A 27584-nucleotide genomic window follows, 5' to 3' on the forward strand; every position below is an offset into this window, starting at 1 on the left:
CACGTTTCGAATCCGTATTACTCTTCTTCAAAGCAGTTCTGAAGAAGAGTCATACGGCCTCGAAACATTGGGCAGAATTTTTCCATCGGCGAGCTGGGGGTGGGGCCTGTTCGCTGACACGGAAATGACACGGGATGATGTGCGGAACCCCCAACGTCATTCTGCCCCACTTAAATCTTCAGGAAGGCAGGGGGAACATTGCGATCAGCTGTCCGCCCACCAACCCGTCAATGGCCAACTAAGACCATTGACAGGGTAATTAAATCAATTAAAGGCCCTGCCCGTCCAACCTTAAGGTTTGTGGGCAGGCCAGGAGCCCCAGGGGGCTTCTGAAAAAACATGAAACTTGAGGGATGAGGTTTCATATTGGTTTAAAAAAAACTTTTAATAAAGTTTCTGTGATATTTCAATATGTCCCATCTCGTGTGACATTGTCACATGAGGGGGACATGTTAATAATTTTTTTATTTTTCTATTTTTAAACTTTCAAAAACTTTCAGCGCTCTCCCTGAGCCAGCATTTAATCTCAGGGAGATGTGCACTCTTCCACGCGTATGCGTGCAAGAGCACACTCTGGCAGTTGGGGAATCTCCCCCTGCCCGCACAGGAAATGCATAGCCCTTCCCTTCAGGTGGCCCACCCACTTAAAATGGTGGTGGGGCCCATTTCGGCGGCAGCAATCGGCTGCCCGCCCGTCGCCGAGCCGGTGGGCCCCACCCACCCATCAAGGGCAAAATTCTGCCCATTGACTCTGTTTTTCTCTCCACAGATGCTGTTAGACCCGTTGAGTTTTCCCAGCATTTTCTGTTTTTGTTTCAGATTTCCAGCATCCGCGGTATTTTGCTTTTATCATTCCTTTATTCTGTTGAGATTCTAGTTAAGGTTCCCTCTCCACCCAGTTGCTTAGAATATTCAGCAGCCTAACTAGCAGACCTTAAATGAAGGTTAAAAAAAATTAGCATATCACTTCCACACAGCCAGTATGACAGGGCTGCTCCTCTATATTTGAAATGGTCCTCCATCATCCCATTCTCCTGCGTTTGCTCAATACCCTTTATTATTCTCCTCATGAGTAATTTTCCCATTGAAATGCTGTAAATAAGTTAGTATTGATCACCATTTATGGCAGCACATTCCATGTATCTAAAGCTAATCCTGAAATCCATGGCCTCTTGTCTTTGATCTACATATCAATGAAAGCAATCCATCTCCATTTACCTTGCCCATGCCTTCGGCCATTTCAAACACCTCCTCACCAAATCTTTCCTCAACTTTTGCAGTTTGAGTGAATGACCACTAGTTGCTCCATCCTTGCCTCATAGCTCAGACCTTTCACTTTCCATACCACTCTGGCAATTCTGTGTTGTATTTTCTCTATAAGCTATTGTGTCATTTCTGTAATGAACAGCCCAAAACAACACATAATATTCCAGGTGTGACACAATCATATTTTTCAGCATGCATGAACTCTTAACTTTTGTTAAGCTCAGTCTATATGAACACAAAAATCTCAACTGCCTTCATAATGACTTTGTTTTAAGGAAGGTTGAGTGGTACATAAGCACTGGCATGGACCAAATGGGCCAGATGGCATGTTTCTGTGCTGTACATTCTGTGTAATTCTATTAACATTTTGTAGCCCAGTCTCTTTGCCTCTCCATCACATTGAAAAATTATCATTTATGGGTATTCCCAAAATTAAGTCTTGTTTTCAAAACATATTACCTCATGTTTTCCTGTATTATACTTAGCAGCCACTTAACTGACCATTTTCAGCAATTGTTTATGTCCCCCTGCAGTCTCACATTTGTCCTGGCAGTTTGCATAAGTAGTTTATTTCCAATAGTAGGCAACTTGTGATAAGAGACTGTGATCGCAATGAAGTGCATTTTTTGTTATTTGTTCATAGGATGTGGGCGCCGCTGGCTGGGCCAGCATTTATTGCCCATCTCCAGTTGCCTTTGAGAAGGTGGTGGTGAGCGGCCTTCTTGAACTGCTGCAAGCCGTGTTAAAACTGAGTGGCTTCCTAGGCCATTTCAGAGGGCATTTATGTGTCAACCACATTGCTGTGAGTCTGGAGTTGCACATAGGTCAGACCAGGTAAGGACAGCATATTTCATTCCCCCCATTAGTGAACCATCTTGGTTTTTACAACAATCGACAATGGTTCACCATTACTGAGACTAGTTTTAATTCCAGATTTTATTAATTGAATTTAAATTCCACCAGCTGCTGTGGTGGGATTTGAAATCATGTCTCCAGATACCACTATGCCACCACCTCCCACTGGCATGGTTTAAAGGCAACAGAAGCTGAATTTTGTGCTCTCAGATGGATCTTAATGACTGTTTCCTCTCTGGAGCTGTCACTGATTATCAATGTCACTTCTCATATTACACTAAGAATGTTGACAAAAATAACGTAGATAGTACAAGTTCTCTCCCCGGCTGTTGCACAGTAATAAAAGGACTTCCAGATATGTAAACACACTTTTAAACTCAGAGTATAATTGAGGGTACAAACAGATCAACCTCCCATGTACAAAGCTGGAGTCTGAAATGTGAAAATCTTGGAGTAAATATTTTTAAATTAAGCCACCACTCCAAACTGATTTATTTCTCAACCTTGACAATTCTGTGATCACAAGAACGCTAAAATAAAACTAGTTATGCACTTATAATAAGCAATATCCTCCTTCTCTCTCAAAAAGGTGAATGCTGCCTTACAGAAAATAACCTCAGATAACAGTCGACAGTCGGAATGTAATTATTATAAGCTGCATTTTTACAGCTTACTTGTTATCTATAGCCTCCTGGGGACAAGGACACCTGTGTAAGTGTGACTATTCCATGCCATTTTAACACTTCTCTTCTGCAAATTCATGTACACACAACATTCAGAGCATACAACTTCTGACTGTAGTTGACCAGCTCCTCTCGTGCCATCCAACCCACCTGATTCATTTTGTGAACCTCCAGTTCTACCTCAGAATTGATTTGATCAGTTTATATTGATAACCTCCAATTCCAACAGAATTTTCTTTGCATGAGTGGACAAAAGGACTGAAACATTAACTGCTGGTTAAAACACAGAATGTTGGCACATATGAATTACTGAAACTGCATGCTACTCTCTTGTAATTCTCAGAAACAGTGCTATTATAAAGCCAGTCAGGAACCTCAACTTTTACTGCATCTTGAGAATAGATTTTCTAATTCATGGAGACATACAGCAAAGAAGGAAGCCATTCAGCCCATCATATCTGTGCCAGCTTTTTGAAAATGCTACCCAATTAGTCTCACTCCCCCTCTCTTCACAGAACTTTCCTTTTCAAGTATATATCCAGTTTCCTTTGAAAAATTACCACTGAATCTGCTTCCATAACATTTTCAGGCACTGTATTCCAGATCATTAGAACTCTCTGCAAAAATACAATTCTCCTCTCTGGTCCTTTTGCCAATTATCTTACATTTGTGTCATCTGGTTACCAGCCTTCCTGCTTATTGGTGTTATTTTAAATGAGGTATCACAAGTTTTATGAGAACGCCAGTTGGAAAGTTTTCATATCAATTAGTTTGTTCAGATGACATGATGACATTTTAGAAAATATATTTGTCCTGCATTATTTATGTTTTCTGACTTGCTGAAGTTGAATAATTAATTCTAAAATTACAAGAGTTAGTCACAGGCTTTCAACGACATTTTGAGCACCTTCACCAAAGGAAATCAATTTTCGCCAATGTTATTTTGTCTTGTTAGAAGCAAGACATGGTGACTAATGCTTGACTTAAAACAATACACTATCTGCCCTCCTCAGCTGAACTGATGACAGTAAATGCACAAATGCCATTGTGTCCATGGAAACAGCACACTTCGAGGAGTGGTTGTTCACTAAGCAGCTCCCAATAATTCACATGCATCCAGGAGTGTTTAATGGATATTTCAAGGTCAGCCATGATCGCATAACCACAATCACAAATTAGCAGTTGAACAATTCCATGAAACTGACATTCACACGTTGGGGTAGATTTTGACTTTCTGCAATAGTGGAGAACTGGCACTAGTGGATCAGGAGCCAGCTTTACACGAATTCAATAGAAGAAGCAAAAATCAGGAGAGGTGTAAAGCAGACCACCAATTTGCTAACACCCATTTGGCACAATTTTATACTCAATATCAACCCCATTCTGGTGTGTTTATTCATGAATTATAATATTTTTTGTTAGTACAGTATTAGCCCCCAAGTGCTTCATGACCAGAAATTCAGTGTGATAAACATGGCAGACCTTGAACTGAACAAATTAATGTACAGAATCACAGCACAAATGTCCTTATGGATTGAAATATCCAGAGTGGAAATGCTACTTTATTCTGCTACATTCAGACTCATAGGACTCCATCGTCTCCTCCCCCCACCACCTCCACACCCCTGCCACCACCAGTATACTTGAAGGCATGGGGTGGGGGGGGTTGGTCTTGTAATATAATGCAGGTGGCCAGCCCGCCACTGCCATCCCATCTACCTCCCAGTCATCCCCCAATTAGCTGACACTTAAGGGCATCAATCCCCCTATGCCTCAATTTTTCAGTCTGTGGGGGAAGACGGGGTAAGGCAAGCAGCCTGGCAGCTTTCACTGTGCGGGTTGCTGTCAGGTAGGAAGAGGGGATACCCTCTTTGAGGGAGTCCCCTGTTCCCCTCTAGCCTTTTAGACCCTCCCCCCAACCCCTTCCACACCACCCTCCCCCCCCACCTCACTGGGGTCTCCCAGTCGGTCCCGCCCAAAATCTCCGAACTTACCTCAAATCCAGGAGATATCTTCTCTTCCCTTCTCCAGGGTCAGCAGTGGCCACTAGTTGGCCGGCAGCCCTCTAAGATGGGACTTCTTCTCTGATGGGGGCGTAAGTCCCACTCTAACCCTATTGAGGATATCCTCAGCTTAATATCGCTGCAGGCAGCCAGATTTCTGGCCGAGGAGGTGCTGGCCAACTTTTAGGTCCAGGGCACGGGTAATCCGTCCACCGAAAAATTCCAGCCATACTTTTTTTAATATCATGTTGTAAAGGTAGAGCATTGTATAGGTCCTTTATTGGAGATTAACCACGAGCATCATAAAAGGAGTTGAGTGTATGAAAGTATCTCCATGCTGTACTGATGGTGTAGAGAAGAAACAAAATGATTATTCTGCACTAAGTCAGGAACAGCTAGCGTTTTTAGTCCGTCCACTGTTGGTGGAGGTGGGGAGGGTGCAGAATCTGGTGGAGCAGAAATGTCCCTGAATCTTCAAAATCTAGAATCAAGGGGGCTGGGGGTGGTGGGAGGGGGGCTGGGATCTTGACTTAGTGCAATAGTATTAAACAGGTGACAGCAAGTCAGCAGCCTGCTCTACATTTCTCCTGACATTTATTTTTATTGGTTTTCAACCTGACTAAGGCAGGAAGAATTTTGCTGCTTCACAGGGTCAGCAAACTCACAGGCCTCCATAACAATCTTCAAACATTTTTCTAAAAACTGTTGTTTTGTTCTGCTGTACACATCAGTGTAGTCAATCACTCTATGGTCAATTTTAATGTCAAACTGGCCTTTACATTCACAAATTGCAACCCTCCCGCCTCCCCAATGTCCAAGTGTTCTTGGTAGCCAGTGATGGTCAGGATGCAAATGAGGACGGTAGGTTTAAATTGGATTATAATACAATGGCCCACTTCCACAGGGACCTGACATGCATCTTGAGTCATACGGCCAATCTCCGACGATCCAGAAACCAAAAGATTCGACCCATATAATCATAGAAAGATTTACAGCACCAAAGGATGCCATTCAGCCTGCCATTAACATGCCAGCTCTCAGAAAGAACAATTCAGCTAGACCCATCCCCCAATACTTTCTCCACAGCCCTTCAAATATTTTCTCTTCGGGTGCTTTTGCGATTCCCTTTTTGAAGCCATGATTGAACCTGCATCCAACACACTCTCAGGAACTGCATTACAGGTCATAAGCAGCTGCTGCACAGAAAGCTTTTCCTCATGATGCCAATGCTTCTTTTACCAATCACCTTACATCGGTATCCTCTGGTTTGCGACCTTCCGCCAATGGGAACAGTTTCTCTCTATCTACTTTATCTAGATGCCTCATGATTTTAAACACCTCTATTAAATATCTTTCCAATCTTCTCTTCTGCAAGGAGAACAACCACAGCTTCTTCAATATATCCACATAACTGAAACCCCTCATCCCTGGAGCCATTCTCATAAATCTTTCCAAAACCCTCACCAAATTCTTCACATCCTTCAAGTATGTTGCTAAAAACTCAACACAATTCTCCAGTGTTTTGTACAGGTTTATCATAACCTCTTTGCTTTTGTACTCCATGCCTTTATGTGTAGTGCCTTTTTAACCACTTGCTCAACCTGCCCTGCACCTTCAATGATTTGTTCTCTGTTCCTGCATACCCTTTAGAATTGTGTCCTTTATTCTATATTGCCTCTCCTCGTTCTTCTTCCCAACCTGTATCACTCCACACTTCTCTCCATTAAAGTTAATTTACTATGGGTTAAATTTTTCGCTTGGCGGGCTGGCACACTCCCGAGCCCACCGAGCGTAAAATGATGTGCAATGGTGTCAGGCGAGCATCTCGATGTCATTGCGCAGTCACGCAATATTTCAGTCAGCAGACGCGTGCCAGAATTGGCAGCACGGCTGCCGACATTTAAAAGGCCTGTTAAGGCCATTAAAAAGTTAATTAAAATAAATTTTTCACCACCTGTCCAACCTTACGATTGGTGGGCAGACGAAAACGCCAAGCGTTCTTTGCATTTTTTTGGGAACCTCATCCACGGACAGGTTGAAATTTCCAAAAGCAAATAAAAGTAAAAGCTTTAATTTTTCATTAATAACATGTGCCTGCTCATGTGACAGAGTCACATGAGCGGGGACATGTTTCATTACATTTTTTTTAACTACTTTTTTTCATATATCTTCATCTCCCTGAGGTAGCTCTCTGCCTCAGGGGGATTATGTAGCGCGCAGTTGTGCACACACACAATGGTCACACTCGCCCATCTCTCACTTCCCCTCCCCCACCCACACAGGCCCGCCAGTGTGAAATTACCTTCCAGGCCTGGTTGCGGGCGGCGGTCAGCTTCTTGACCACCCCCGCCCACCTCTGCCAAGCCCGCATGCCAAAGGCAGAATTCTGCCCCTTGTGTCTGCCCATTCCACCATCCTGTCTATATCCTCTTGAAGTCTATTATTAACCTCCTCACAGGACTTAACACTCCCAAGTTTTGAGTCATCCGCAAATTTTGAAATTGTGCCCTGTAAACTCTAGTCTAGGTCACTAAGATATAGCAAGAAAAGCAATGGCCCCAGTACCAACCCCTGGGAAGCCAACTCTATACTGTCCTCCAGCCCAAAAAACAACTGTTCCCCACTACTCCATTTACTCTTTATTATCTGCCAACTGCGTATTCAAGTTACCACTATTCCTTCTATTCCATGGGCTTCAACTCTTCAGGCAAGTTTATTAGGCAGCATTTTATCAAACACTTTTTGAATGTTCATGTGCACCACAACAACTGCAACTAGGAAGACACTGTTTCCACTGGCAAGCAAGTTGGCAACCAGAGATTACAAATTTCAAATAATTTGCAAAAGAACAAGAGGGGAAATGAGGAGAAACATTTTCACACAGAGGTTTGTTAAGAACTGAACACACTACCCAATGGAGTGGTGGAAGCAGATTTTAAAAGAACTTTCAAAAGGCAATGGGACATTCACTCAAAAGGACTAATTTTCAAAGTTATGGAGAAAAAGCTGGTGTGTGCTTTTTCAAAGAGTCAGCACATGCATGACAGGCCAAATGGTCTCCTTCTGTGCTGCAAGATTCTATATAATTCTACATTAGGACACTGCAAGTGGTGCTCTACTGCTGGAAAATGGTATTGTTCAGCATGCCACTCATGATTTATTCCTGGTACCTACTATTCACCCATTGATGACGCAAACCTTGTGCTTGTCAGTTGTCTAATTAATAAGTTGTAACAATCATCACTGGGGGAAAGGATAGAGTGAGCAAGGTATATTTACAGTTGAGTTAGCTGCATTTACATAAAAATCATAACCATTATTTCACTACATCAGTATCATTCATGACAAACATTGTTTCCCCAGCAAATTCTATAAGCTTGTCACTCTGTGGAGAATGCAGCTCCCACTGAGCTGAGCAGCAGAAGGAACAAAAAACAGGGACAATTGAGTGCCTTTCATTAACGGTACCAGCTGTCAAACAGCAATTATGAAACAAAAATCATTTTGTACCTCAAACTGCCACAAACAAGATGATCAAATTCTTACCAGCCATAGTACGATTGTATTTTTCATAAAATTTTAACCATTACTTTAAAATCCAAAATTATTAAACATTATTAAGCAAAAATGCAGTAATGGCACAATTCTTGCTCCACTGGTTCCCTCTGAGCATTCCTCTTTATTCTACAAACATAGATAATGATCCCCAAGGAGAAAATTTTCTCTTTTTACTATTTGTAGCAAAATCTGAATAGCATTCTTTATAACTTTATAATCTTACAATTTCATTTCAGATAGTACATAGACCAAATCCTCTCTGGAAACTAGTTACAGTATGAATTCCTGGTATGAATGCGTGGAGCAATTAACAGCTTAATGATATATACTAACTCCTGTGGTACCATAAATGAATTGATCTATTTATGTTGACACAGGAAAGCTGTTGCCATGTCACTGGAGTCATTGCGATATCCCAAAGAACATGCATACATTTTTACAAAACAGCAGACTTTTTAATGCAAATTTACAACTGTACCTCATGTGGTGTAAATCAACCATTACTGCACTCAGCAACTGAAATCAAAACACTCATCTGATAAGCACTGTGATCGCACATCATCTACATTAAAGTATCAAACAGGCCTTATTGCTTACGTGGCACTGCACAAGACTTTAATATGTGGATGGTACTGCCTACTATCACAAAGTATCTAATGAAATAAATACCTTACCTGCCAAAATATGGAGTCAACTGTGCTACCATGAAAACCTTCCCGTACTTCAGATGACAACAGTTTAGGGCCTAGTATTGTCATAAACTCATCAAAGTCCACTTGTCCGTCACCTGCAACACACAAAAAACTCAATAATCATGCTTGCTAAAACTCCAGTTTTGAAGTTTTTCTTTTTAGGTCAGTGAAATTAAGATAGTGCCCTTTAGTGAGAATTTCTCCATAATACTCATCAACTCACTCAGCTCTCCTTTCAGCAGAAGGGACATTGTAATTAGGAAGAGGCAGCAAATAAGTGAAGAAATATTCAGAAAAAATGTATCTATCTTGCCGACCAGTTTGTTGCTGGTAGTGCTCATCCAATGAATTATCAACAATCTAGCTGTGGGTAATATCACCAAACAGAAGGATGAGTGGATGCAAGTGTTGGACTCAACAGTGAAATGCTACAGCATCAGGAGGGGAGAACACATAACCTAAGACGGTGGAATACAAAGGGTTCACAATTAGAAGCTTTATTATATTTCCATTCTATGGCACAATTCACAGGATCTCCAGCACACTGCACCAGCACATTCCAAGGTTTGTGTGCACATTTGTCATGGTTTATCTATATCTTCTACGAACAGGTTCAGCAAACTCTATCAGCCTTTACAAAAACAGAATTACCTGGAAAAACTCAGCAGGTCTGGCAGCATCGGCGGAGAAGAAAAGTGTTGATGTTTCGAGTCCTCATGACCCTTCGACAGAACTTGAGTTCGAGCACAAGAAAGGGTTGAAATATAAGCTGGTTTAAGGGGGTGGGCCCCCCACCCCCCGCCCAAACCAGCTTATATTTCAACTCTTTCTCGTACTCGAACTCAAGTTCTGTCGAAGGGTCATGAGGACTCGAAACGTCAACACTTTTCTTCTCCGCCGATGCTGCCAGACCTGCTGAGTTTTTCCAGGTAATTCTGTTTTTGTTTTGGATTTCCAGCATCCGCAGTTTTTTTGTTTTTATCTCTATCAGCCTTTAACCCTTCTATTTATCTTGTTGTTTTCCCCTAGTCCTTCCCTACCCAATCCTGGCCACTCTGAAGCTGGCTGCCAAGTGGTGTAACTGCAAACACATGTCACAGTGCAGTTATGAATGCCAGCAGCCCTCTAGAGCTTTGTCAGAGCATGGGCAATTATTCAAGCAAGCTCCTGGTGGCTTTGAAACAGGAGACCTGCCTGATTTTCCCTTCATTAGCTTCAGGCAACAGAGGCCAATGCACTCACCCCCTCCTTGTTATGCAAGTTAACATCAGGAGTTCAGGAATAGACGTCAATGCCCCACTCTGTTTTGTATCCTTTATGATGAATGGGCAGCCAAAAAGCTGTAATTTACGGATTCTCACATTTCAAATCTACCCTAACATTGAAAATGAGGTCTGAGCAACACCCTGTGAAAGTTTGATTTTATATCCCCTACCTCCTGTAATCATGTCCAGCATCCCATCAGCTTACTTAGATTGATTTTTGCACTACAGGCCAGCATTTATGCCACTAGTCTGCTGAACCCCTTTATTCCTTTAACCCTCTTAACCCCTCCCCACTTCAGTGCTTTTCTGTTTACGTTTTATTCCCAAATGCCATTCAAATGTTTAAAGTTTACAACCTCACATATCATGTTAAACAATACCTGCCATTGTTCCATGATTAAAAATTCGTCAGGAGCTCTTCAGTTTTCCTTCTCAGCTCAAAGGTTCCTCACTTCACCCGCAAACATCGGATAATCCACAAAAATTATATTGGCAACACCTACCCTTCTCCGAAAGAAGAAAATATTCCTTTGACGTGATGCTTGCTGGAACTATCAGCAGCTTGCTGCAAATATTGGTTTAATGAGACATTCAATTATATATTTCCCATTGCATATTTTTCAATATGATTATTTCTCCTGCCAGCTTTTCCATTTTGATTTCTTTTGCTCTGAAGTTATTAAATTCTGAATTTAAAGAACTCTCTCTTATATATCTTTTAGTACAAGCTAGCGATAAAGTTAATTTTAAAAGAACATTAGTGCTATGCATTACTGCTTACCACTTTCTGCCTGATAGCTCTTCAAGCTGTAAGTAGCTTTAGAATAAGGTTCATTCTATTACAGATACAGTCTCTACGCTTAAAGGGCAGAATTTTGCCCTCCAGTCTATGGCGGGTTTTGTGACGGGTGAGAGCAGAAAACTTGGAGAGAGGCCAAAATCAGATTCCCACTGGCGGGAAAACAGTTTGAAATTTTCCCCTCACTACTTTCATGGCAGGCTGTTGGCAGGTCAGGTATCCCATTGATCCATGGCGGGAACTCAATTTGCATGCATTACATGTCATGACTGCTCATTAAAAACGCTACTCATTGGAATCACGGAGCCCCTCCCAGTCTAGTGCTATGCCAGCGGGAAATTTGACTGGTCTGAATCATGGTTGGAAATATAAGTGGCATGCAGCTGTCCACCCACACTTCACTCGTGACTTTGAGGTGAGCGCAACATTGAAAGCCTACCTGCAGCAGCGCCGCTTCAGGTTCTCACCAATGCCAGAGAGACACTACACTGGTGGGGTGTAGGGTTGTTCTGCTCACTGGCTTCCTCTGTTCTCCGAGAGGGTGTTTTCCATGGGGCTCAGGCAGGGCTGCACACAGGACAGAGACTAGCACTGCGACCAGGAGAAGGAAGATGGAGACACGGGTAACACTGGGCAATGGTGGGGTTGAAGGGCGGCGGGGGTTGGCGGGGTGGGGGGGGGTGTGAGGGGAGGAGGAAAGAGACACAGATGACAATGGGCAATGATAGGGTTGGAGGGGTGGAGGTGCAGGGAGACGATGGCAGGCAGAGGGGAGACTGAGGATGGGGAAGCTGGAGCCCGACATGGAAGACTAGAACACAAACACAGAAGGGGGTGGATGGGAATCAAACACTATGAATGGGGGGGGGGTGCACACATAGGGCTGAATTTTTCCATTGGTGAGAAGGGGGAGGGGCCCACTCACCGATGCAAAATTGAAACAGGATGACGCCAGGGAGAATCCCCGACATCATCCTGCCCCATTTAAGTCTTCAGGAATGTGGGGGCACAGCGTGATCAGCTGTCCGCCCGCTAACTTGTGAATGGTCAACTGAGGCCATTGACAGGGTAATTAAAACAATTAAAGGACCTGCCCGTCCTACCTTAATGTTTGTGAGCAGGCCAGGAGCCCCAGCGGGCTTCTGAAAAAACATGAAACCTCATCCACCGGCGGGATGAGGTTTCATGTCGGTTTTTAAAAAGTTTATTAAAGTTTTTGTGCAATTTATTAACATGCCCCATCTCATGTGACATGGTCACATGAGGGGGACATGTTAATGTTTTTTTATTTTTCTATTTTTAAAGTTTGAAAACATTTCAGCGATTTCCCTGAGGCAGCACTTAGCCTCAGGGAGATGTGCGCTCTTTCATGCACATGAGTGAAAGAACGCACTCTCGCTTTTGGGGCATCCCCCCCCACCCGCACAGGGAGCGCATAGCTCTTCCCACCAGACATCATGTTGGGCGGGCCTTAATTGGCCCGCCAACTTAAAATGGCAGCGGGGCCCACTTCTCCATCGGGGATCGGCTCCCCGCCTGCCGGAGATTGGGTCGGGCCCGCTCGCCCGACACGCAAAAAATTCAGCCCATACTCTGGAATATGAGGGGGGGTGTGTTAGTGTGGCATGAGAAGGATGGGTTGCACAGAGACTCATGGAGATGGGGGAGGGGAAAAGCTTCCTCATGAGGGATGGATTGCACAGAGACTCATGGAGGGGGTGGGGGAGGGAGACTGTGTTGTCATCAGCAAAGAAGAAATGGGAGTGGTCACTGAAAGACAGTCATAGTCCCTGATCTGGGGCCAAGAGGTCAGGTAAGAGATTAAAAGCAGTCCTGGGCTTTGCGGGCCATGCCACAGGGCTACGCATGGCATACATGTCATAGTCCCATTCCAGGGAGGGGCAAGGTCTGTGTGCAGCTTGGTGTGCAGGGCATGGTCGTGGTCTTACTGTCACTGGCCATTGTCTTATCTGACTTGATGCGGGGCTGCAGATGGGATGGTCAGGGTTAGGGGAGGTATCTGCAGCCTGTAACGGGGGGATATGTCATACAGAAGGGGGTATTCCAAACTCTCTTGGTAGGGGGAGGGTTCTCCTCTGTATGTGTCAATGCACACAGCCTCGAGATTGGGAGGGGTGAGGTCTATAGTGGGCAAGGGGAGATCAACAGCGATGGGTTCAGGTGGGAGGGTTGGAATGTCGACCACAATTACAATGGGATCCAGGATTACTGGTGGGGGGGGGGGGCTGCAGAATAACTGGAGGGAGCTCCACACGCTCCAGGTAAATTGGATGGACCCGAACACTCAAGGGGCAGGGTTGGAGCTGGTCTCAGAATAAAAGCACATCACCACCACCTTGCAATCACAAAGCTGTAGCAGTTTGAAATTGAAACTGGAAAATAATCTGCATGGGAGAGGTCTGATGCAGTGTGGGAGGAGCCTAGGGCTGCACTCAGGGATGCTTTAGGGGGTACCTTCAAACTGTTTGGAATCTCAACATTGAAATGGAGCTCAAGTTGAGAGAATAGAGGAAGGCTTCTTTGACAAGGTGCAATTGGAGCCATTGCTTTTTGTTGGACTTTAACAAGAGACTGCAGGAGTCAATGGCTTCACAATACAGTCACTCCATTTGAGCATTAACAGAGAGGAACGTGAGAATAGAAAATGAAGGCAACCATGAAGGAAGCACAACTGTTGCATATCTGACAGATCATCAGTGAAAACCTCGAGTCTGCTTTCTCCAATTGGCATGGATGACAGGCCAAAGGATATTCAGTCATGGCTGAAGTGCAAGTTGAGGTTGATCAACATACAAGGTCATAGATTGCACGAATGCCTTTGGTAAGGTGGCACATTTCATGAATGTGTCTAAACCTCTTCCACCCTCTGGGGGCTGAGGTGTCAAGTATCAGGGTTGGCATTGTGGTCACCTAGATCTGTGACTATGTGCCTCAGCTGCAAGGCTGTATCAGCAAAAAGCTAGTTCTAGGACATGACAGTGGCTTTCTGTTGGTGAGTAGAAGGTCTGCTGTCTTTGCACAGTGTTCATCAATCTTTTGCATCTATCAGTCCCCAGGGAGAAGGAGGATTGAATAATGGAACTTGTGCTCATTCTTGTCATCTTGATGACAGTGATCCAATTGAGGAGGAGGAGAAAGGTCCAGCATCACCTACCCCAGCTTCGAGAGAAGACCCTGCCTCTGACCCGTGGTCCAGGGGAGACCCAGTAACATTCAGGGGACACCAAAGTTAGACCCATCCCACGGAGGTGACTCACACAACCAAGGGTCTACCGAAAAAAACGTTCCCACCTGGAAATGAGTGAGAGACAATGCCGCACCTATCTGCACATGTCAAGAGATGTGGTGGATCATATCTGTCACATTGTATGGGAGGATCTAACGCCCCATGGTCTGGGAGGACATCCCCTACCAGTTGCCCTAAAGGTCACCACTGCACTCAATTTTTTTGCCTGCGGATCGTTCCAGGGAAGCACAGGGAACCTATGCGGCATCTCACAGTCTTCAGCACATAAATGTCTCAGGGAGGTGACAGATGCCCTCAATAATAAGGCTCAGCATTATGTGAAGCTCACAGTCAGGCTGCTAGGTTTGTGGGGTTTGCAACTTTCTCAGGCTTCATAAAAGTACAGGGTGCCTTCAAACTACTTGGAGTCTCAACATTGAAATGGAGCTCAAGTTGAGAGAATAGAGGAAGGCTTCTTTGGTAAGGTGCAATTGGAGCCATTGCTTTTTGTTGGACTTTAATGAGAGACTGCAGGAGTCATTGGCTTCACAATACAGTCACTCCATTTGAGCTTTAACAGAGAGGAACGTGAGAATAGAAAATGAAGACAACCATGAAGGAAGCACAACTGTTGCATATCTGACAGATCATCAGTGAAAACCTCAAGTTGCACACATTTGGCTTTGAGCATTCCATGGCACCAGCCCCTGATGTTCATTAACAGGAAAGGGTTCCACTCCATCAACATTCAACTGGTGTGTGATCTCAGAAACATGGCTTGCACGTTTGTGCCAGGTACCCTGGGAGTTCCCATAACTCATTCATCCTGAGTCACTCCCAGGTGCCTCACATATTCAAAGAGCCTCAGGGAATATAGGGATGGCTGCTTGGGGATAAGGTGTACCCACTCTAACGATGGCTCATGACATCAGTGTGACATTCTTTCAGTCACTTGGAGGAAAGGTACAACGTGACACATATCGCAACACGATCTTTGAGCAGGCCATTGGCATCCTGAAGATGCGCTTTCGATGTTTTGACCGCTCAAGTGGGGCTCTGCAGTACTTTCCACAGAGGGTGGAATTGAGCGCGGTGGTGACCTTCAGGGAGACTGATAGGGGATGTCCTCCCAGACCATGGGGCGTTAGATCCTCCCATACAATGTGACAGATATGATCCACCACATCTCTTGACATGTGCAGATGGGCGTGGCATTGCCTCTCACTCATCATCATTGTCTGTTGCATTCTTCACAATCTGGCACTTCAAAGGGGGGATCTCTTGCCAGAGGGGCACAAGGGGGAGACTGAGAGCTCATCGGACAATGAAGAGCAGGAAGGGCAGGAACCTGAATTGAGAGATGAGGGTCTGCTTCCACGTGAGGATGTCATCGAAGAAGCATGATGTGGAAGCTGTGCCTATGCCACAGTGATAGGCACACGATTCCAGGAGGATTAAGGTACAGGTGAGGGGACACAGCCACATTTCTTCCGTCCCTTAGTGCCATGCCAGTGGACTGAAAGGCCTTTACAACCAGTGACATCAAGAGAAAGTTCAGCATTTAGACTTGCACTTTCAAGCCTCATGGTTCATTCAGCCCTAATCTTTGGAAAGGTCAGTGGCGAACCCTGCATCAGCGTGCTCTGGGGAGTGTAAGTTGCCACAATAGCGCAGACACTGCATCAAATGACTTGCTGCAGTCTTTGCCACCTTAATGAAAAACTTATAGCGGGCACTGTGATGCACGGATGGTCGGAGAGATCATCATGGCTGCTGGGCTTTGGCACCAAGGCAGCCTTCTCATTTGGAGAGACAATTACAGCTACCTCTGCAAGGCGAGTGAGGACGCCTAACTCCATGGTGTATGGTTGCTAACACATTTTACATACACTTCCAGTAAAGAGTTTGACACATCCCCCTGACATAACATAAGGGTAGAGTAACTATTATGACTCAGCTGCATATCACATGAATGTGAGGCTCACAAAGGAGGTGATCACTGAATAGGAGGATGGCTCATCCTCACAATAAGAGGACACATGGATGCATATGCACAACACTTTCAAATGCCGAGCCCATCCTTACGAACAGCAAACATATTTACAGGGATTGAACACCTGTGACCCAGAAGTGATTTCAAAGCTTCTTAATTTCTAACCCTGCAGCTATGTCAGCTATGACAGCTATGTCCGGGTGCATTCACAAAATCCACAGCAGAGGTGGAGGCAACCCTGTTGCCTTTGATGACTTTGTTGGGTGTCCTCTAGCGGGTTGAGAGCTGGAGGGCCCAGGCCTGCTTTGGATGTCCTGCTGTGGGGCAGGTGAACCCTCCTCAGCCTGTACAGCTAGAAGTGATGGGATCAGAGGCAGAGGGCATTGGAATCGGCTGGACACTCTCGAAATCACCTCGGTGGGTGTTCCCGAGGTCTCCAGCTGCTGGACTTCCTCCTTGTAGGTACCCAAGGGCCCATGCCTAACTCTCTGAGGAGAAGGGACACCTGGAGCAAGGTCAAGGTGCCCCACCGCCCCCCCCTCCCCTAGCCACTAATGGATCCCACCAATGCCTATAGCAATGGAATGCAGGTCCGAGCGCAAATCCTGCAGGATCCGATGGACCAAGGTCTCCAAGGTGGTCCCACCATTCCCATGGAGACCTCAAGACTCATATGTTGGAGTCAAAACATCGGAAAGAACATGGATGGACTCCCCCATCCTTTGCTCTAGTCTGTTGACTGTCTCTTGCAACCTCTACCTGATTTTCCACCGCCTGTCATTGCACCTCCAGCATGTGTGATATGGCCATTTCCAGAGGCTCATCATCAGACTCAGACTCAACGGGTGCCTGATCTCCAGCCGTCCTTCGAGAGCCAGGGACCTGGGCTGTCACTGCCTCCAACTGCTGTGGGAATGTGTCCATGAGGTGTTCCCAGAATGTGCCCCTGAGCCTAATCTAGATCCATGACCCACCAGGGTGCATGGCCCTGAGCTGGTGAAGGGTGAAGGTGAATGCAGTAACATGTTTTCTTCCAGTGGTTCCTCAGCTTCCTCCACTAAGATGGCCTGGGGGCTGGGGCTTATGTTGCCTATGCTGGTCTGTCTGGGCCTGCTGCTGCCTGTAAGAGAGAGCAGATAGATTTAGCTCATGAACAGGCTGAATACATGTATGTCACTCAGCGATAATGTCAGGATGTGATTAACTCATGGGGGGCTCATCATACTGGCCGGAAGAGGCCAGTCTCGCCTTCACCGCAGGAGAGATCTCTGTCCTCACCCACCAACTCAGCAACATCCTTCTTGAATTTGGTCAGCTCCAGGATGTTGGCCCTCCCTCCTCCAGTTTGGGATCTCCCTCTTGTTGTGGGCAAGCTTGGCCTGCATGAAGCCAAATGGATGGAATGTGATGAGAAGAGATGGAGGAGAGGTTGGGAAGCCTGCATGCCTCCTGTGTGTGCTGAGCTCTCCCAGTCAGGGCTGAGGATGGAGCTTGTGCAGCATGATAGATGAGATGGTGATGGTAAAGTGTCCGTGAGATAATCAATGCTGATGTGTCCCCAGCAAAAATTGTGGGAGATCCCTGAGCAGTGCAACCCTTTGAGTGCATGATGCCATTATGAGAGTGTGAGATTGGAGTGAGCTGGAGGTTGACTTACCCTGGTGGAGCAGGTGAGATCATTCATCCTCTTCCTGCACAGTATGGCATCTCTTGGACGATTGCCCCACACGCTGCCCTCCCTTGCAATCACCTCCCAGGCTGGCGAGGTGAGGTTGGTGGGCTTCCTGGTACCACCTCTGGGGTAGAGGACACCCAGCTTTTGGTGGACTCTGTGGATGAGGGCCTCCAGGAAGTCATTGCTAAACTTTGGAGCAGCTTTCTTCTTTGATGCAGACATCTGGAGACATCTCCTGCACACAGCTGGGCTGGAGAGAGTGAATATCTATGTTCAGGTGGCATTTAAATATGGTACCAGGACCTTTGACCCCATTAGGTGACAGCAGGGCAGACAAATCAGTTCCCAATCCTCCATGTGATTCAGAGAGATACTCGCCTAAGCATAATTAACGAGCTTCCGTGCGCGAAATCGGGTGTGATTTCCCGCCTCATCGCCTAGCAGGAAACGCGTAGTGGAACTGGCCCAGCACTTCATTTCAAAAATGGAAAATTCTGCCCATAGTGTGTGATAGTACTGATGCGATTTGCCTGCAATACCCTTTGGAAGGCTTAAAGAGGTAGCACTATTACTGCTAATAAGTCTGTAACTCAATTTATCTAAACCGCACCTGCTAAAATCTCAAATACATAGGTTAAAAATGTTTTTAAAGTTAATAAAATATTAGTTCTACTTTAAAAGTGATACAATGGAATAAAAATTTACACCACAGCAGTCCTAGACATCTCCAACAAAGGACTCTGGAATCAGGGTCTGAACTCTCCTTCTCTGGCATTATGGATGGCAATCCATGTCTACCTTTCTGAGGGCCTTGCAATTTTGTTTTATATAGGGACCATATATCACAATAAGCCCCAAAGTGAGCAGCACAGAGTGAACACTGCAAAAGCCTCACCATAACCAGATGCTTTTTATTTATTGAACATGGTTTTTATTGCAATCAGTTCTTAGTGCAAGCTGTAACCCATCACCAATTACAAGTGATTAAGTATACAAGGCAATTGTATTTTACTGAGGAAACGCCTGCTTCCAACCAGAGTTTTTTTTTGTTTTCACATTTTATTTCGCAGCTACTGTACATGAAGGCACAGTACCACAACAGACCAATGTACAAGATCTTCTCATGACCAGCATCTGAAGTGCCTCTAAATTGTTGGTCTTAGCACTATAAATGACAACGTTATAATTGACTACAATGGAAAAGGCAAAATGACAAACACATTTTTGTCCAAAAATATACTAATCAAAAGCTGATCAATAAAGCACAAATAACCCTTATCTAGAGATGAAGATACACATATGTATGTACACACATTAGCCAATGTACAGTGGCATTGCAAAAGGAGAGTCAAAACCAAGTGTATTTTTCAATGAACCTAGGGTTGGAGGTCAAAGGATATTTAGATTTGGGTATGTAGATGTAATTCAGCACCATTTTAAAAATCATACATTCTACCTTCAATTGTAGATAATTCTTTGATTTAATATTTTTAAGAGTTGAATAGCAAAATTTACAGCAATTTGAAAACAGAGAAGTAGAGTTAGTTGATGTGTAGGAGTTTATCTGCAGTACAGGTTGAGGATCTGGCAGATGCAAAACTGCAGTACTGACAATGCCATCCTTGGTGGGAGAATGTAACTGCAGCATCACAAATTTGCAGACACTTTTTCTATTATACATATCAGCTTGGACATTTGCAATGAAATTCAAAGGAATACTTTATGTAGCATTTAGATTGTGTGTTTCATGACCTCAGTGTGTCCTAGATTGTTTTACGGCCAATGAAGTACTTTCAATACAGTAACTGTTGTGATGTCGGAAACACAACAGCCAATTTTCATACAAGCTTGCGTCACAAACAGCTATGTGCCAATGACCAGATAATCAGATCAGTGATGTTGGTATAGAGATAAATATTGCCTGGGACACCTCTGCTCTTCTTCAAAATAGTGCTGTGGAATCTTTTACATCCACCTGACCGACCGGACAGAGTCTCGGTTTAATAACAAAAACAGAATCACCTGGAAAAACTCAGCAGGTCTGGCAGCATCGGCGGAGAAGAAAAGAGTTGAGGTTTCGAGTCCTCATGATCCTTCAGCAGAACTGAGTGAATATTAGAAGAGGTGTGAAATATAAGCTGGTTTAAGGTGGGGGGGGGGGAGGAGAGAGAGAGAGAGAAGGGGGTGTGGGGTGGTGGTGTGGTTGTAGTGACAAGCAAGCAGTGATAGGAGCAGATAATCAAAAGATGTCACAGACGAAGGAACAAAGAAGTGTTGCAGGTGGTGATATTACCTAAACGAATGTGCTAATTAAGAATGGATGGCAGGGCAGTCAAGGTACAGCTCTAGTGGGGGTGGGGTGGAAAGACTAGCAGGGCATACAAGATTTAAAAATAATGGAAATAGGTGGGAAAAGAAAAATCTATATAAATTATTGGAAAAAACAAAAGGAAGGGGGAAGAAACGGAAAGGGGGTGAGGATGGAGGAGGGAGTTCAAGATCTAAAGTTGTTGAATTCAATATTCAGTCCGGAAGGCTGTAAAGTGCCTAGTCGGAAGATGAGGTGCTATTCCTCTAGTTTGCGTTGGGCTTCACTGGAACAATGCAGCAAGCCAAGGACAGATATGTGGGCAAGAGAGCAGGGTGGAGTGTTAAAATGGCAAGCGACAGGGAGGTTTGGGTCTTTCTTGCGGACAGACCGCAGGTATTCTGCAAAGCGGTTGCCTAGTTTACGTTTAGTCTCTCCAATGTAGAGGAGACCGAATTGGGAGCAACGAATGCAGTAGACTAAGTTGGAGGAAATGCAAGTGAAATGCTGCTTCACTTGAAAGGAGTGTTTGGGCCCTTGGACGGTGAGGAGAGAGGAAGTGAAGGGGCAGGTGTTGCATCTTTTGTGTGGGCATGGGGAGGTGCCATAGGTAGGGGTTGAGGAGTAGAGGGTGATGGAGGAGTGGACCAGGGTGTCCCGGAGGGAACGATCCCTACGGAATGCCTCCGGTGGGGTGAAGGGGAGATGTGTTTGGTAGTGGCATCATGCTGGAGTTGGCGGAAATGGCGGAGGATGATCCTTTGAATATGGAGGCTGGTGGGGTGATAAATGAGGACAAGGGGGGCCCTATCATGTTTCTGGGAGGGAGGAGAAGGTGTGAGGGCAGATACGCAGGAGATGGGCCGGACACAGTTGAGGGCCCTGTCAACAACCGTGGGTGGAAAACCTCAGTTAAGGAAGAAGGAGGACATGTCAGAGGAACTGTTTTTGAAAGTAGCATCATCAGTGTCTCGGTTTAATGTTTCACCCAAAAGATAATACCTCCAACAATGCAACATTCCTTCAGTACTGCACTGAAGTGTCAGCTTAAATAAAGTTGGCACAAAACTGTCAAAAAAGTATAATTTTGTACAAATGCATGCAGACATAAGATTCTTTAATAAATCGTACAGATGTGGTGGCGGTGTGTTACAGTTCACTCTGGGAGTCCAAGTTGCAGTAGTACCATGCACTTTCACACGCATGGTCTAGTCAGGGGCTATGGATAATGCTGTTAAAGGCCCCACCGTCCTTATTTTCTTTCACAAGGCTGACCAGATATCACTTTCCACTCTTGCCGCCTGCCATTGTTTTGTAGTCAAAGGATTTGCAGGTTGACACTCAACTGGCCTGGCCACATTAGGAACACAGCCCTTTTTTTTGCAAAAATATACTTCATTCATAAAATATCTGAAAGAACATTACAAAACGGCCATCACAAAAATTGCAATAATGTTCAAGTTTTCCACATAGACCATGACGCACCCTGAGGTACTTCAATACAATCAAGGAACATTACAGACATTTCCAAATGCTCATAACAGACAGCCAGATAGTGAAATGGTATTTAAGTGTCCACACAGATCATGTTGTACTCTGAGGTGCTTCAACACAATTGTGATACATGTAATATTCACGGCATACATTCAATGTGAATCATACAGCCCGAGGGGTCTATACAATTCCCAATTCCCAACCCCTCAATGCACTATGGCTGAAAGGTCTTAGATCACGACCTTTCCCAACTGCGCCTTTGCGGCAGCTGCCCCAAGCTTTAGTATATCCCTCAGCACATAGTCCTGGACCTTGGAATGTGCCAGTCTGCAACACTCGGTCAGGGACAACTCTTTGCACTGGAAGACCAACAAGTTTTGGGCAGACCAACTCACTGAATTGATGATCCTCCAGTTGCAGTTGATGTTTGTCTCAGTGTATGTCTGGGAACAGCCCATAGAGCTCAGAGTCCTGTGTCACTGAACTGCACGGGATAAGCCTCGACAAAAACCACTGCATCTCTCTCCAGACCTTCTAAGCAAAGGCACATTCCACAAGGTGAAGAACAGTCTCTTCCTCACCACAGCCATCTTGAGGGCAATGCGTGGTGGGGGTGAGACTCCTGATGTTTAGGAAAGATCTGATGGGGAGGGCCTTTCTCACAATCAGCCAAGCCACATCTTGGCGCTTGTTGGAAAGTTCTGGCGATGAGGCATTTTGCCAAATGACTTTGACAGTCTGCTCGGGGAACCATACGACAGGATCCGCCATCTCCTTTACCTGCAGACTTTCTAGGACAATACCTGCCGACCATTGCCTGGTGGACTTGTGGTCAAAGATGTTTGTCTGCATAAATTCTTCAATGAGGGACAGGTGGTATAGCACGGCCCAACAACTTGGAGCGTTCCGTGGCAGCGTGGCCAGACCCATCCTTCACAACACCGGGGACAGGTAGAACCTCAGCATGTAGTGACACTTGGTGTTTGCGTACCAAGGGTCTACACACAGCTTGATGCAGCTGCACACAAATGTGGCCATCAGGATGAGGGCACTTTCTTCCCCCCTTTATCTAGAGATTTGTGCGTCATATCCCTGCGAATACGATCCATTTTCGACGTCCAGATAAAGCGAAGATGGCTCGGGTGATCGCCACACCGCAGGAGTGAGGAATGGGCCCCGTCTGCTCCACATACAGCAACAGCAAGAGCACCTCACATCTGATGATCATTTCCTTATCAGCAATGGGGAGGTGGGGAGGGAGCATCTCTCTCACATGCCCAGTTTTCTATTCACCATAGCCATTCGCTCCTTCCTGCTTCTAACACATGTCCTGGCCCCTCCGAACCATATCCCCAGCACCTTCAGGCAGTCTGACCTGATGGTGAAGGGGATAAAGGATCGGTTAGCCCAGTCCCCAAAGAACATGACCTTGCTCTTGGCACGATTTACTTTGGCTCCTGAGGCCAATTCGAACTGATCGCAGGTGTTGATCAGCCTGCGCACTGACAGCAGATCCGAGCAGAAAATGGTGACATTGTCCATGTACAGGAAGGCTTTGACCTGAGTGCCTCCACTGCCTGGAATCATCACTCCTCTTATGCCCTGATCCTTCCTGCTGGACTCAGCAAAGGATTCTATGCAAGACACAAACAGGATAGGGGAGGGCAGCCCTGCCTGACTCCAGATTTAATCAGAAAGCTTCCTCCTGGATTCTAACATTCTAACATCTGCTGGCAAGAAGCATACACTTCTAGCAGGTCTGGGCCGATTCAGTCCCACAGAGCCGAATACAACTCAGCCGGTAAGCCGTCGTTTCCGAGAGTTTTACTCTTCTCGAAGGACTCAAGGACCTTAGTCAGTTCATCAGGAGTTAGCGGTTTGTCCAGACTCTCCCGTGTACAATCAACTAAGACCTCCGTGATAGAGGACAGGAAGGATTGGGAGACCGTGCTGTGTGTGGGCTTTACGTCATACAATCCGGCACAAAAGGACTTGCTTATCCTCAAAATGTCGAACTGCAATGACTTTGCTGAGCCATCTTCTTCCTTCAGGCTGCTGAACATAGGGCTCTCTCTGTGTACCTTTTAGAAGAAGAAATGTGAACATGTCTCATCCTGCTCCACGGAGTGGACTCTGGAATGGAAGATGATCTTGGAGGCCTCCAAGACAAAGAGCGAGGCTTTTCACCTCTTGGAGTTCCTCCTTGAAATCAAACCCCATCGACTGCAGCTGGAGCAGGTTCTGCATGTTTTTCTGGAGTCGGGGCATTGCCCTCTGTTCCTTTCTAGCTTTCTGGACACCTTTGAGGATGAAAAACTTTTTGATATTCTCCTTGATCACTTCCCACCAGTGTGTCAGGGACTCAAAGAGGGATTTCATGGTTCTCCAACCTTTGTAATCCCTCTTGAGTTCCTCAATGTTCTCTGGGTCAGCAGTTACACATTCAGCTTCCATGTCCCCCTACCAACCCTGTGGTCTTCCTGTAAGTGACAGTCAGCCAATAGAAGGCAGTGGTCAGAGAAGAACACCGGCTTGACGTCGGTGGATCTGACTGTGAACACTCGGGACACAGACAGGAAGTCTATCCTGGAACGGATGGACCCATCTGGCCGCGACCAGGTGTATCAAGGCTGCGCTCCGTCTGCAGGGTTGCTGAAGACATCATGCAGCTTGTTACTGTTTCCATCAGGAGTCTAGACGTGGCAGTTGAATTCATTGCCTAGAATGAACAGCCTGGAAGTCACCAGCAGCAGTGGGAGCTGCTGAAGGACCGCCAGCCGCTCGCTGTTTTGAGCTGGGGCATACACCTTAATTAGCCAGAGCACAGCATTCTTGTACAATGCATCTGCTATGAGGAGGCACCTGCCCACCTCCTCCTTAACCTCGGAGATGGAATTTGTGCGAGTAAATCAGAGGCACCTAAGATCTAACCAGCCTGTAAGCCTACAACTGTGTCTGCACAGCAGAATACTCAGGCCGGAGGAACATGAGTCGTTTCCTCCCAACCAGATCGATGGCCCATGGGACCACCATCGTGACCAGTGCCTGTAGGAGCTGAGGTGCAGCATCACACACTCCTGCAGAAAGAACAGCTCAGCTTTGACCTTGGCAAGGTAATCCAAGGTCACAACACATCATGTAGTGATTTAACGCTACGCACGTTAATGGATACAATCTTTATCCCCATTTTTAAAGTAATTTGTCGCTTACCAAACCTGTTATCTTTGACAGTTCCAGTCATTTGGTCTGCTCCTGCATACCCATAGTGTTTACAAATTGTCTCACTTTGGATGGGCTGAAGAAACCGTCCTAAACCGCCCCATTGGAGGTGTTCCACTCAGGTGACATCGGAGGATTCATGTAAGGGGCGAGGTTCGAACTGTTCTCTGTTGGAGAAGACTCTCCGATTGATTCCTCCTCCAGGGCATTGCTGCTCCTGGCTTCCTAGAGCTGGGGTGCGCTGAGTGCTTCACTGCTCCCAGCTGTGGCTGGGGTGCAATGGCCTCTTCAAGCTGAGGGTAAATTGGGGTGCGCTGGCTTCTTCATTGTCTCCAATGTTCTGGAGCTCGGGTGTCTCCTCCACCAGTTCCCTAGAGCTTTGCTGCTTCTTCTGTAGGTGCTGCCCTTGCCCTTCTTCATCCGAAGAGCAGCTGCCCTTGTCATCTGTGTCAAATGGGAGTTGCCTCTTGCCACTTGTCTGGGAAGTAGCTTGGTCCCTTCTTAGCCCCTTCTTCTTTTTAGTCTTCTTCACCTGCTGCCACTCCTCCGGTTGATCATCTGCAGGCTCCTTCTCCATTGATTCTCTCTGCTTTGGGAAAGGGTGCTGTTGTTTGGTCATCTGCTGCCTCAATCCTTTCCTTCCTCTTGTCTCTCTCTCTGTGTCCTCCTTTGTTCCATTGTGCTCGCTAGAGGCCTTGTTGGGTGGATGTTTGCAAGTCTCCTTGGCAGTAGCGACACTGAACATTTCATCTGCCTGCCGCTCATTGGTTTTGGCCACCTATACATAAGTGAGGCAGCATTTGGGGCAGCTCTTGTAGAGGTGGCCTGCCTCACCACACAGGTTGCAGTGCTTAGTCTGTTTGCAGTTCTTTTTCTGGTGTCCTTTCTGCCTGCAATTCTTGCAGAGGATGCTGCTGCAGTTGGCCACCACATGACCAGATTTGCCGCATGAACGACAAACTTTCGGCTGTTCCGTGTAGATAAGGTAGCCACGGCTTCCCCCAATAGCGAAGCTGGAAGAAGGGTGGAGGATTGCTCCCTTACCATTCATCCTGAGTGTGACCTTGACCTGGTGTTTGCTGGACCAAACCCAAAGGCATCTCTGACCTCGGTGCAGTTCCAAACCCTGTCGACGTACCTGGCAAGGAAGGTGAGCACATCAACAACAGGAACTTGGGGATTGTGAGGTACACAGTCACCACACAGTCCCTTTACAGCAGCAAAGTAAAGGGTGACTCCACCATGAGTATTATCATGGGTGGCTGGTCTGTCTTCTCCTTAACTTCAAGAACTTGATATCAAAGCATCAGGAAGTCTTGTAGACGGTAGACATCCACAGCTTCCAAGCCACAAGATTCCAAAAGGATTCACTTTACAAAGAAGGCACAGTCAATACATGTCCTTCCTTTACTGTCTTTCACAAAACCCCTCCCCATACATTCTGAAATGAAAACACAGTCAGAATTTCTAACTCAAATGATGGGGCCCTACCCACTGCACCACAAGACCTCCACATCATAGATGTAGAACTTTTCAAATATGTTCCCAGGAAGATTTACTTCCAAAGAGAATATAGAGTAGAAGAATCATATTACTCATTATCCAGCTGGATACAGCAGAAGTTGGAGGCCATGAATACCAGTGAGATTGCTATTCTAATTAGATATTCATGAAGCGATCCATGCTGACAGCCAGTCATTTAGATTGATTGCAGTCAGAGATACTCAGCTGATTATTTGACGGTCTATAAAATACTGACTTTAAATGTAAATTTGTAGGTGGAGTAACAAGAGAAAAATAAGACCATTGGATTAATCTATGAAAAACAGAAGCTTATTAACTGTTTAACAATTATTAGAAATACCATCACAAAATTATGGTTATATTCCAAATAAACATAGACAATGATCTTTTCAAACTAATCAAAAAAACTGCAGAAAATTAATGGAGATAGCCCTTCAATTAAAGCAAATCTAAATTCCATATGCAAATTTTATTTCCTGCTTGCATCTGATTGGCCAAAATTGCATTCTCATTAAGTTAGGATCTAACATTTCTAATATATATCTAGCTTTTCAGTCCTATGTGCTTTTGAATTTTATTATAGATGCGTTAATGAAAGACTAAAACAGTTCCTCTTAATCACGTATTTTACTCTAGGATGAATCTCCAATTTACAATATCATAGAGTGAAATTCATTTGAGATCAGGGACAGAATTTTCAGTGGAAAAACTCAGCAGGTCTGGCAGCATCGGCGGAGAAGAAAAGAGTTGATGACCTCATGAGGACTCGAAACGTCAACTCTTTTCTTCTCCGCCGATGCTGCCAGACCTGCTTAGTTTTTCCAGGTAATTCTGTTTTTGTTTTGGATTTCCAGCATCCCCAGTTTTTTTGTTTTTATCACAGACTTTTCAGTGCCCGCTGGCATCGGGCATGTTCAGCAGCGTCAATGGCAATATGGCATGACTCATTGTAATACATCTGCATATTATTAAGAAGGCTCGCCGACCGGACTTGTCCCTCCAT

The 27584-nt window shown here is 45.4% G+C and overlaps 1 protein-coding gene across 1 annotated transcript in view; it reads right to left on the reverse strand.

The window, feature by feature from the left end:
- caln1 (calneuron 1) overlaps positions 1-27584 on the reverse strand; it is a 400700-nt gene that overhangs the window by 303845 nt on the left and 69271 nt on the right. Inside the window, exon 4 of the mRNA XM_041196489.1 lies at positions 9040-9152. Within this exon, the coding sequence (XP_041052423.1) occupies positions 9040-9152 (113 nt within the window). The remainder of the gene's footprint in view (positions 1-9039; positions 9153-27584) is intronic.

This window comes from Carcharodon carcharias, chromosome 10 (genome assembly GCF_017639515.1).
Source record: "Carcharodon carcharias isolate sCarCar2 chromosome 10, sCarCar2.pri, whole genome shotgun sequence".
Lineage (NCBI taxonomy): Eukaryota > Metazoa > Chordata > Chondrichthyes > Lamniformes > Lamnidae > Carcharodon > Carcharodon carcharias.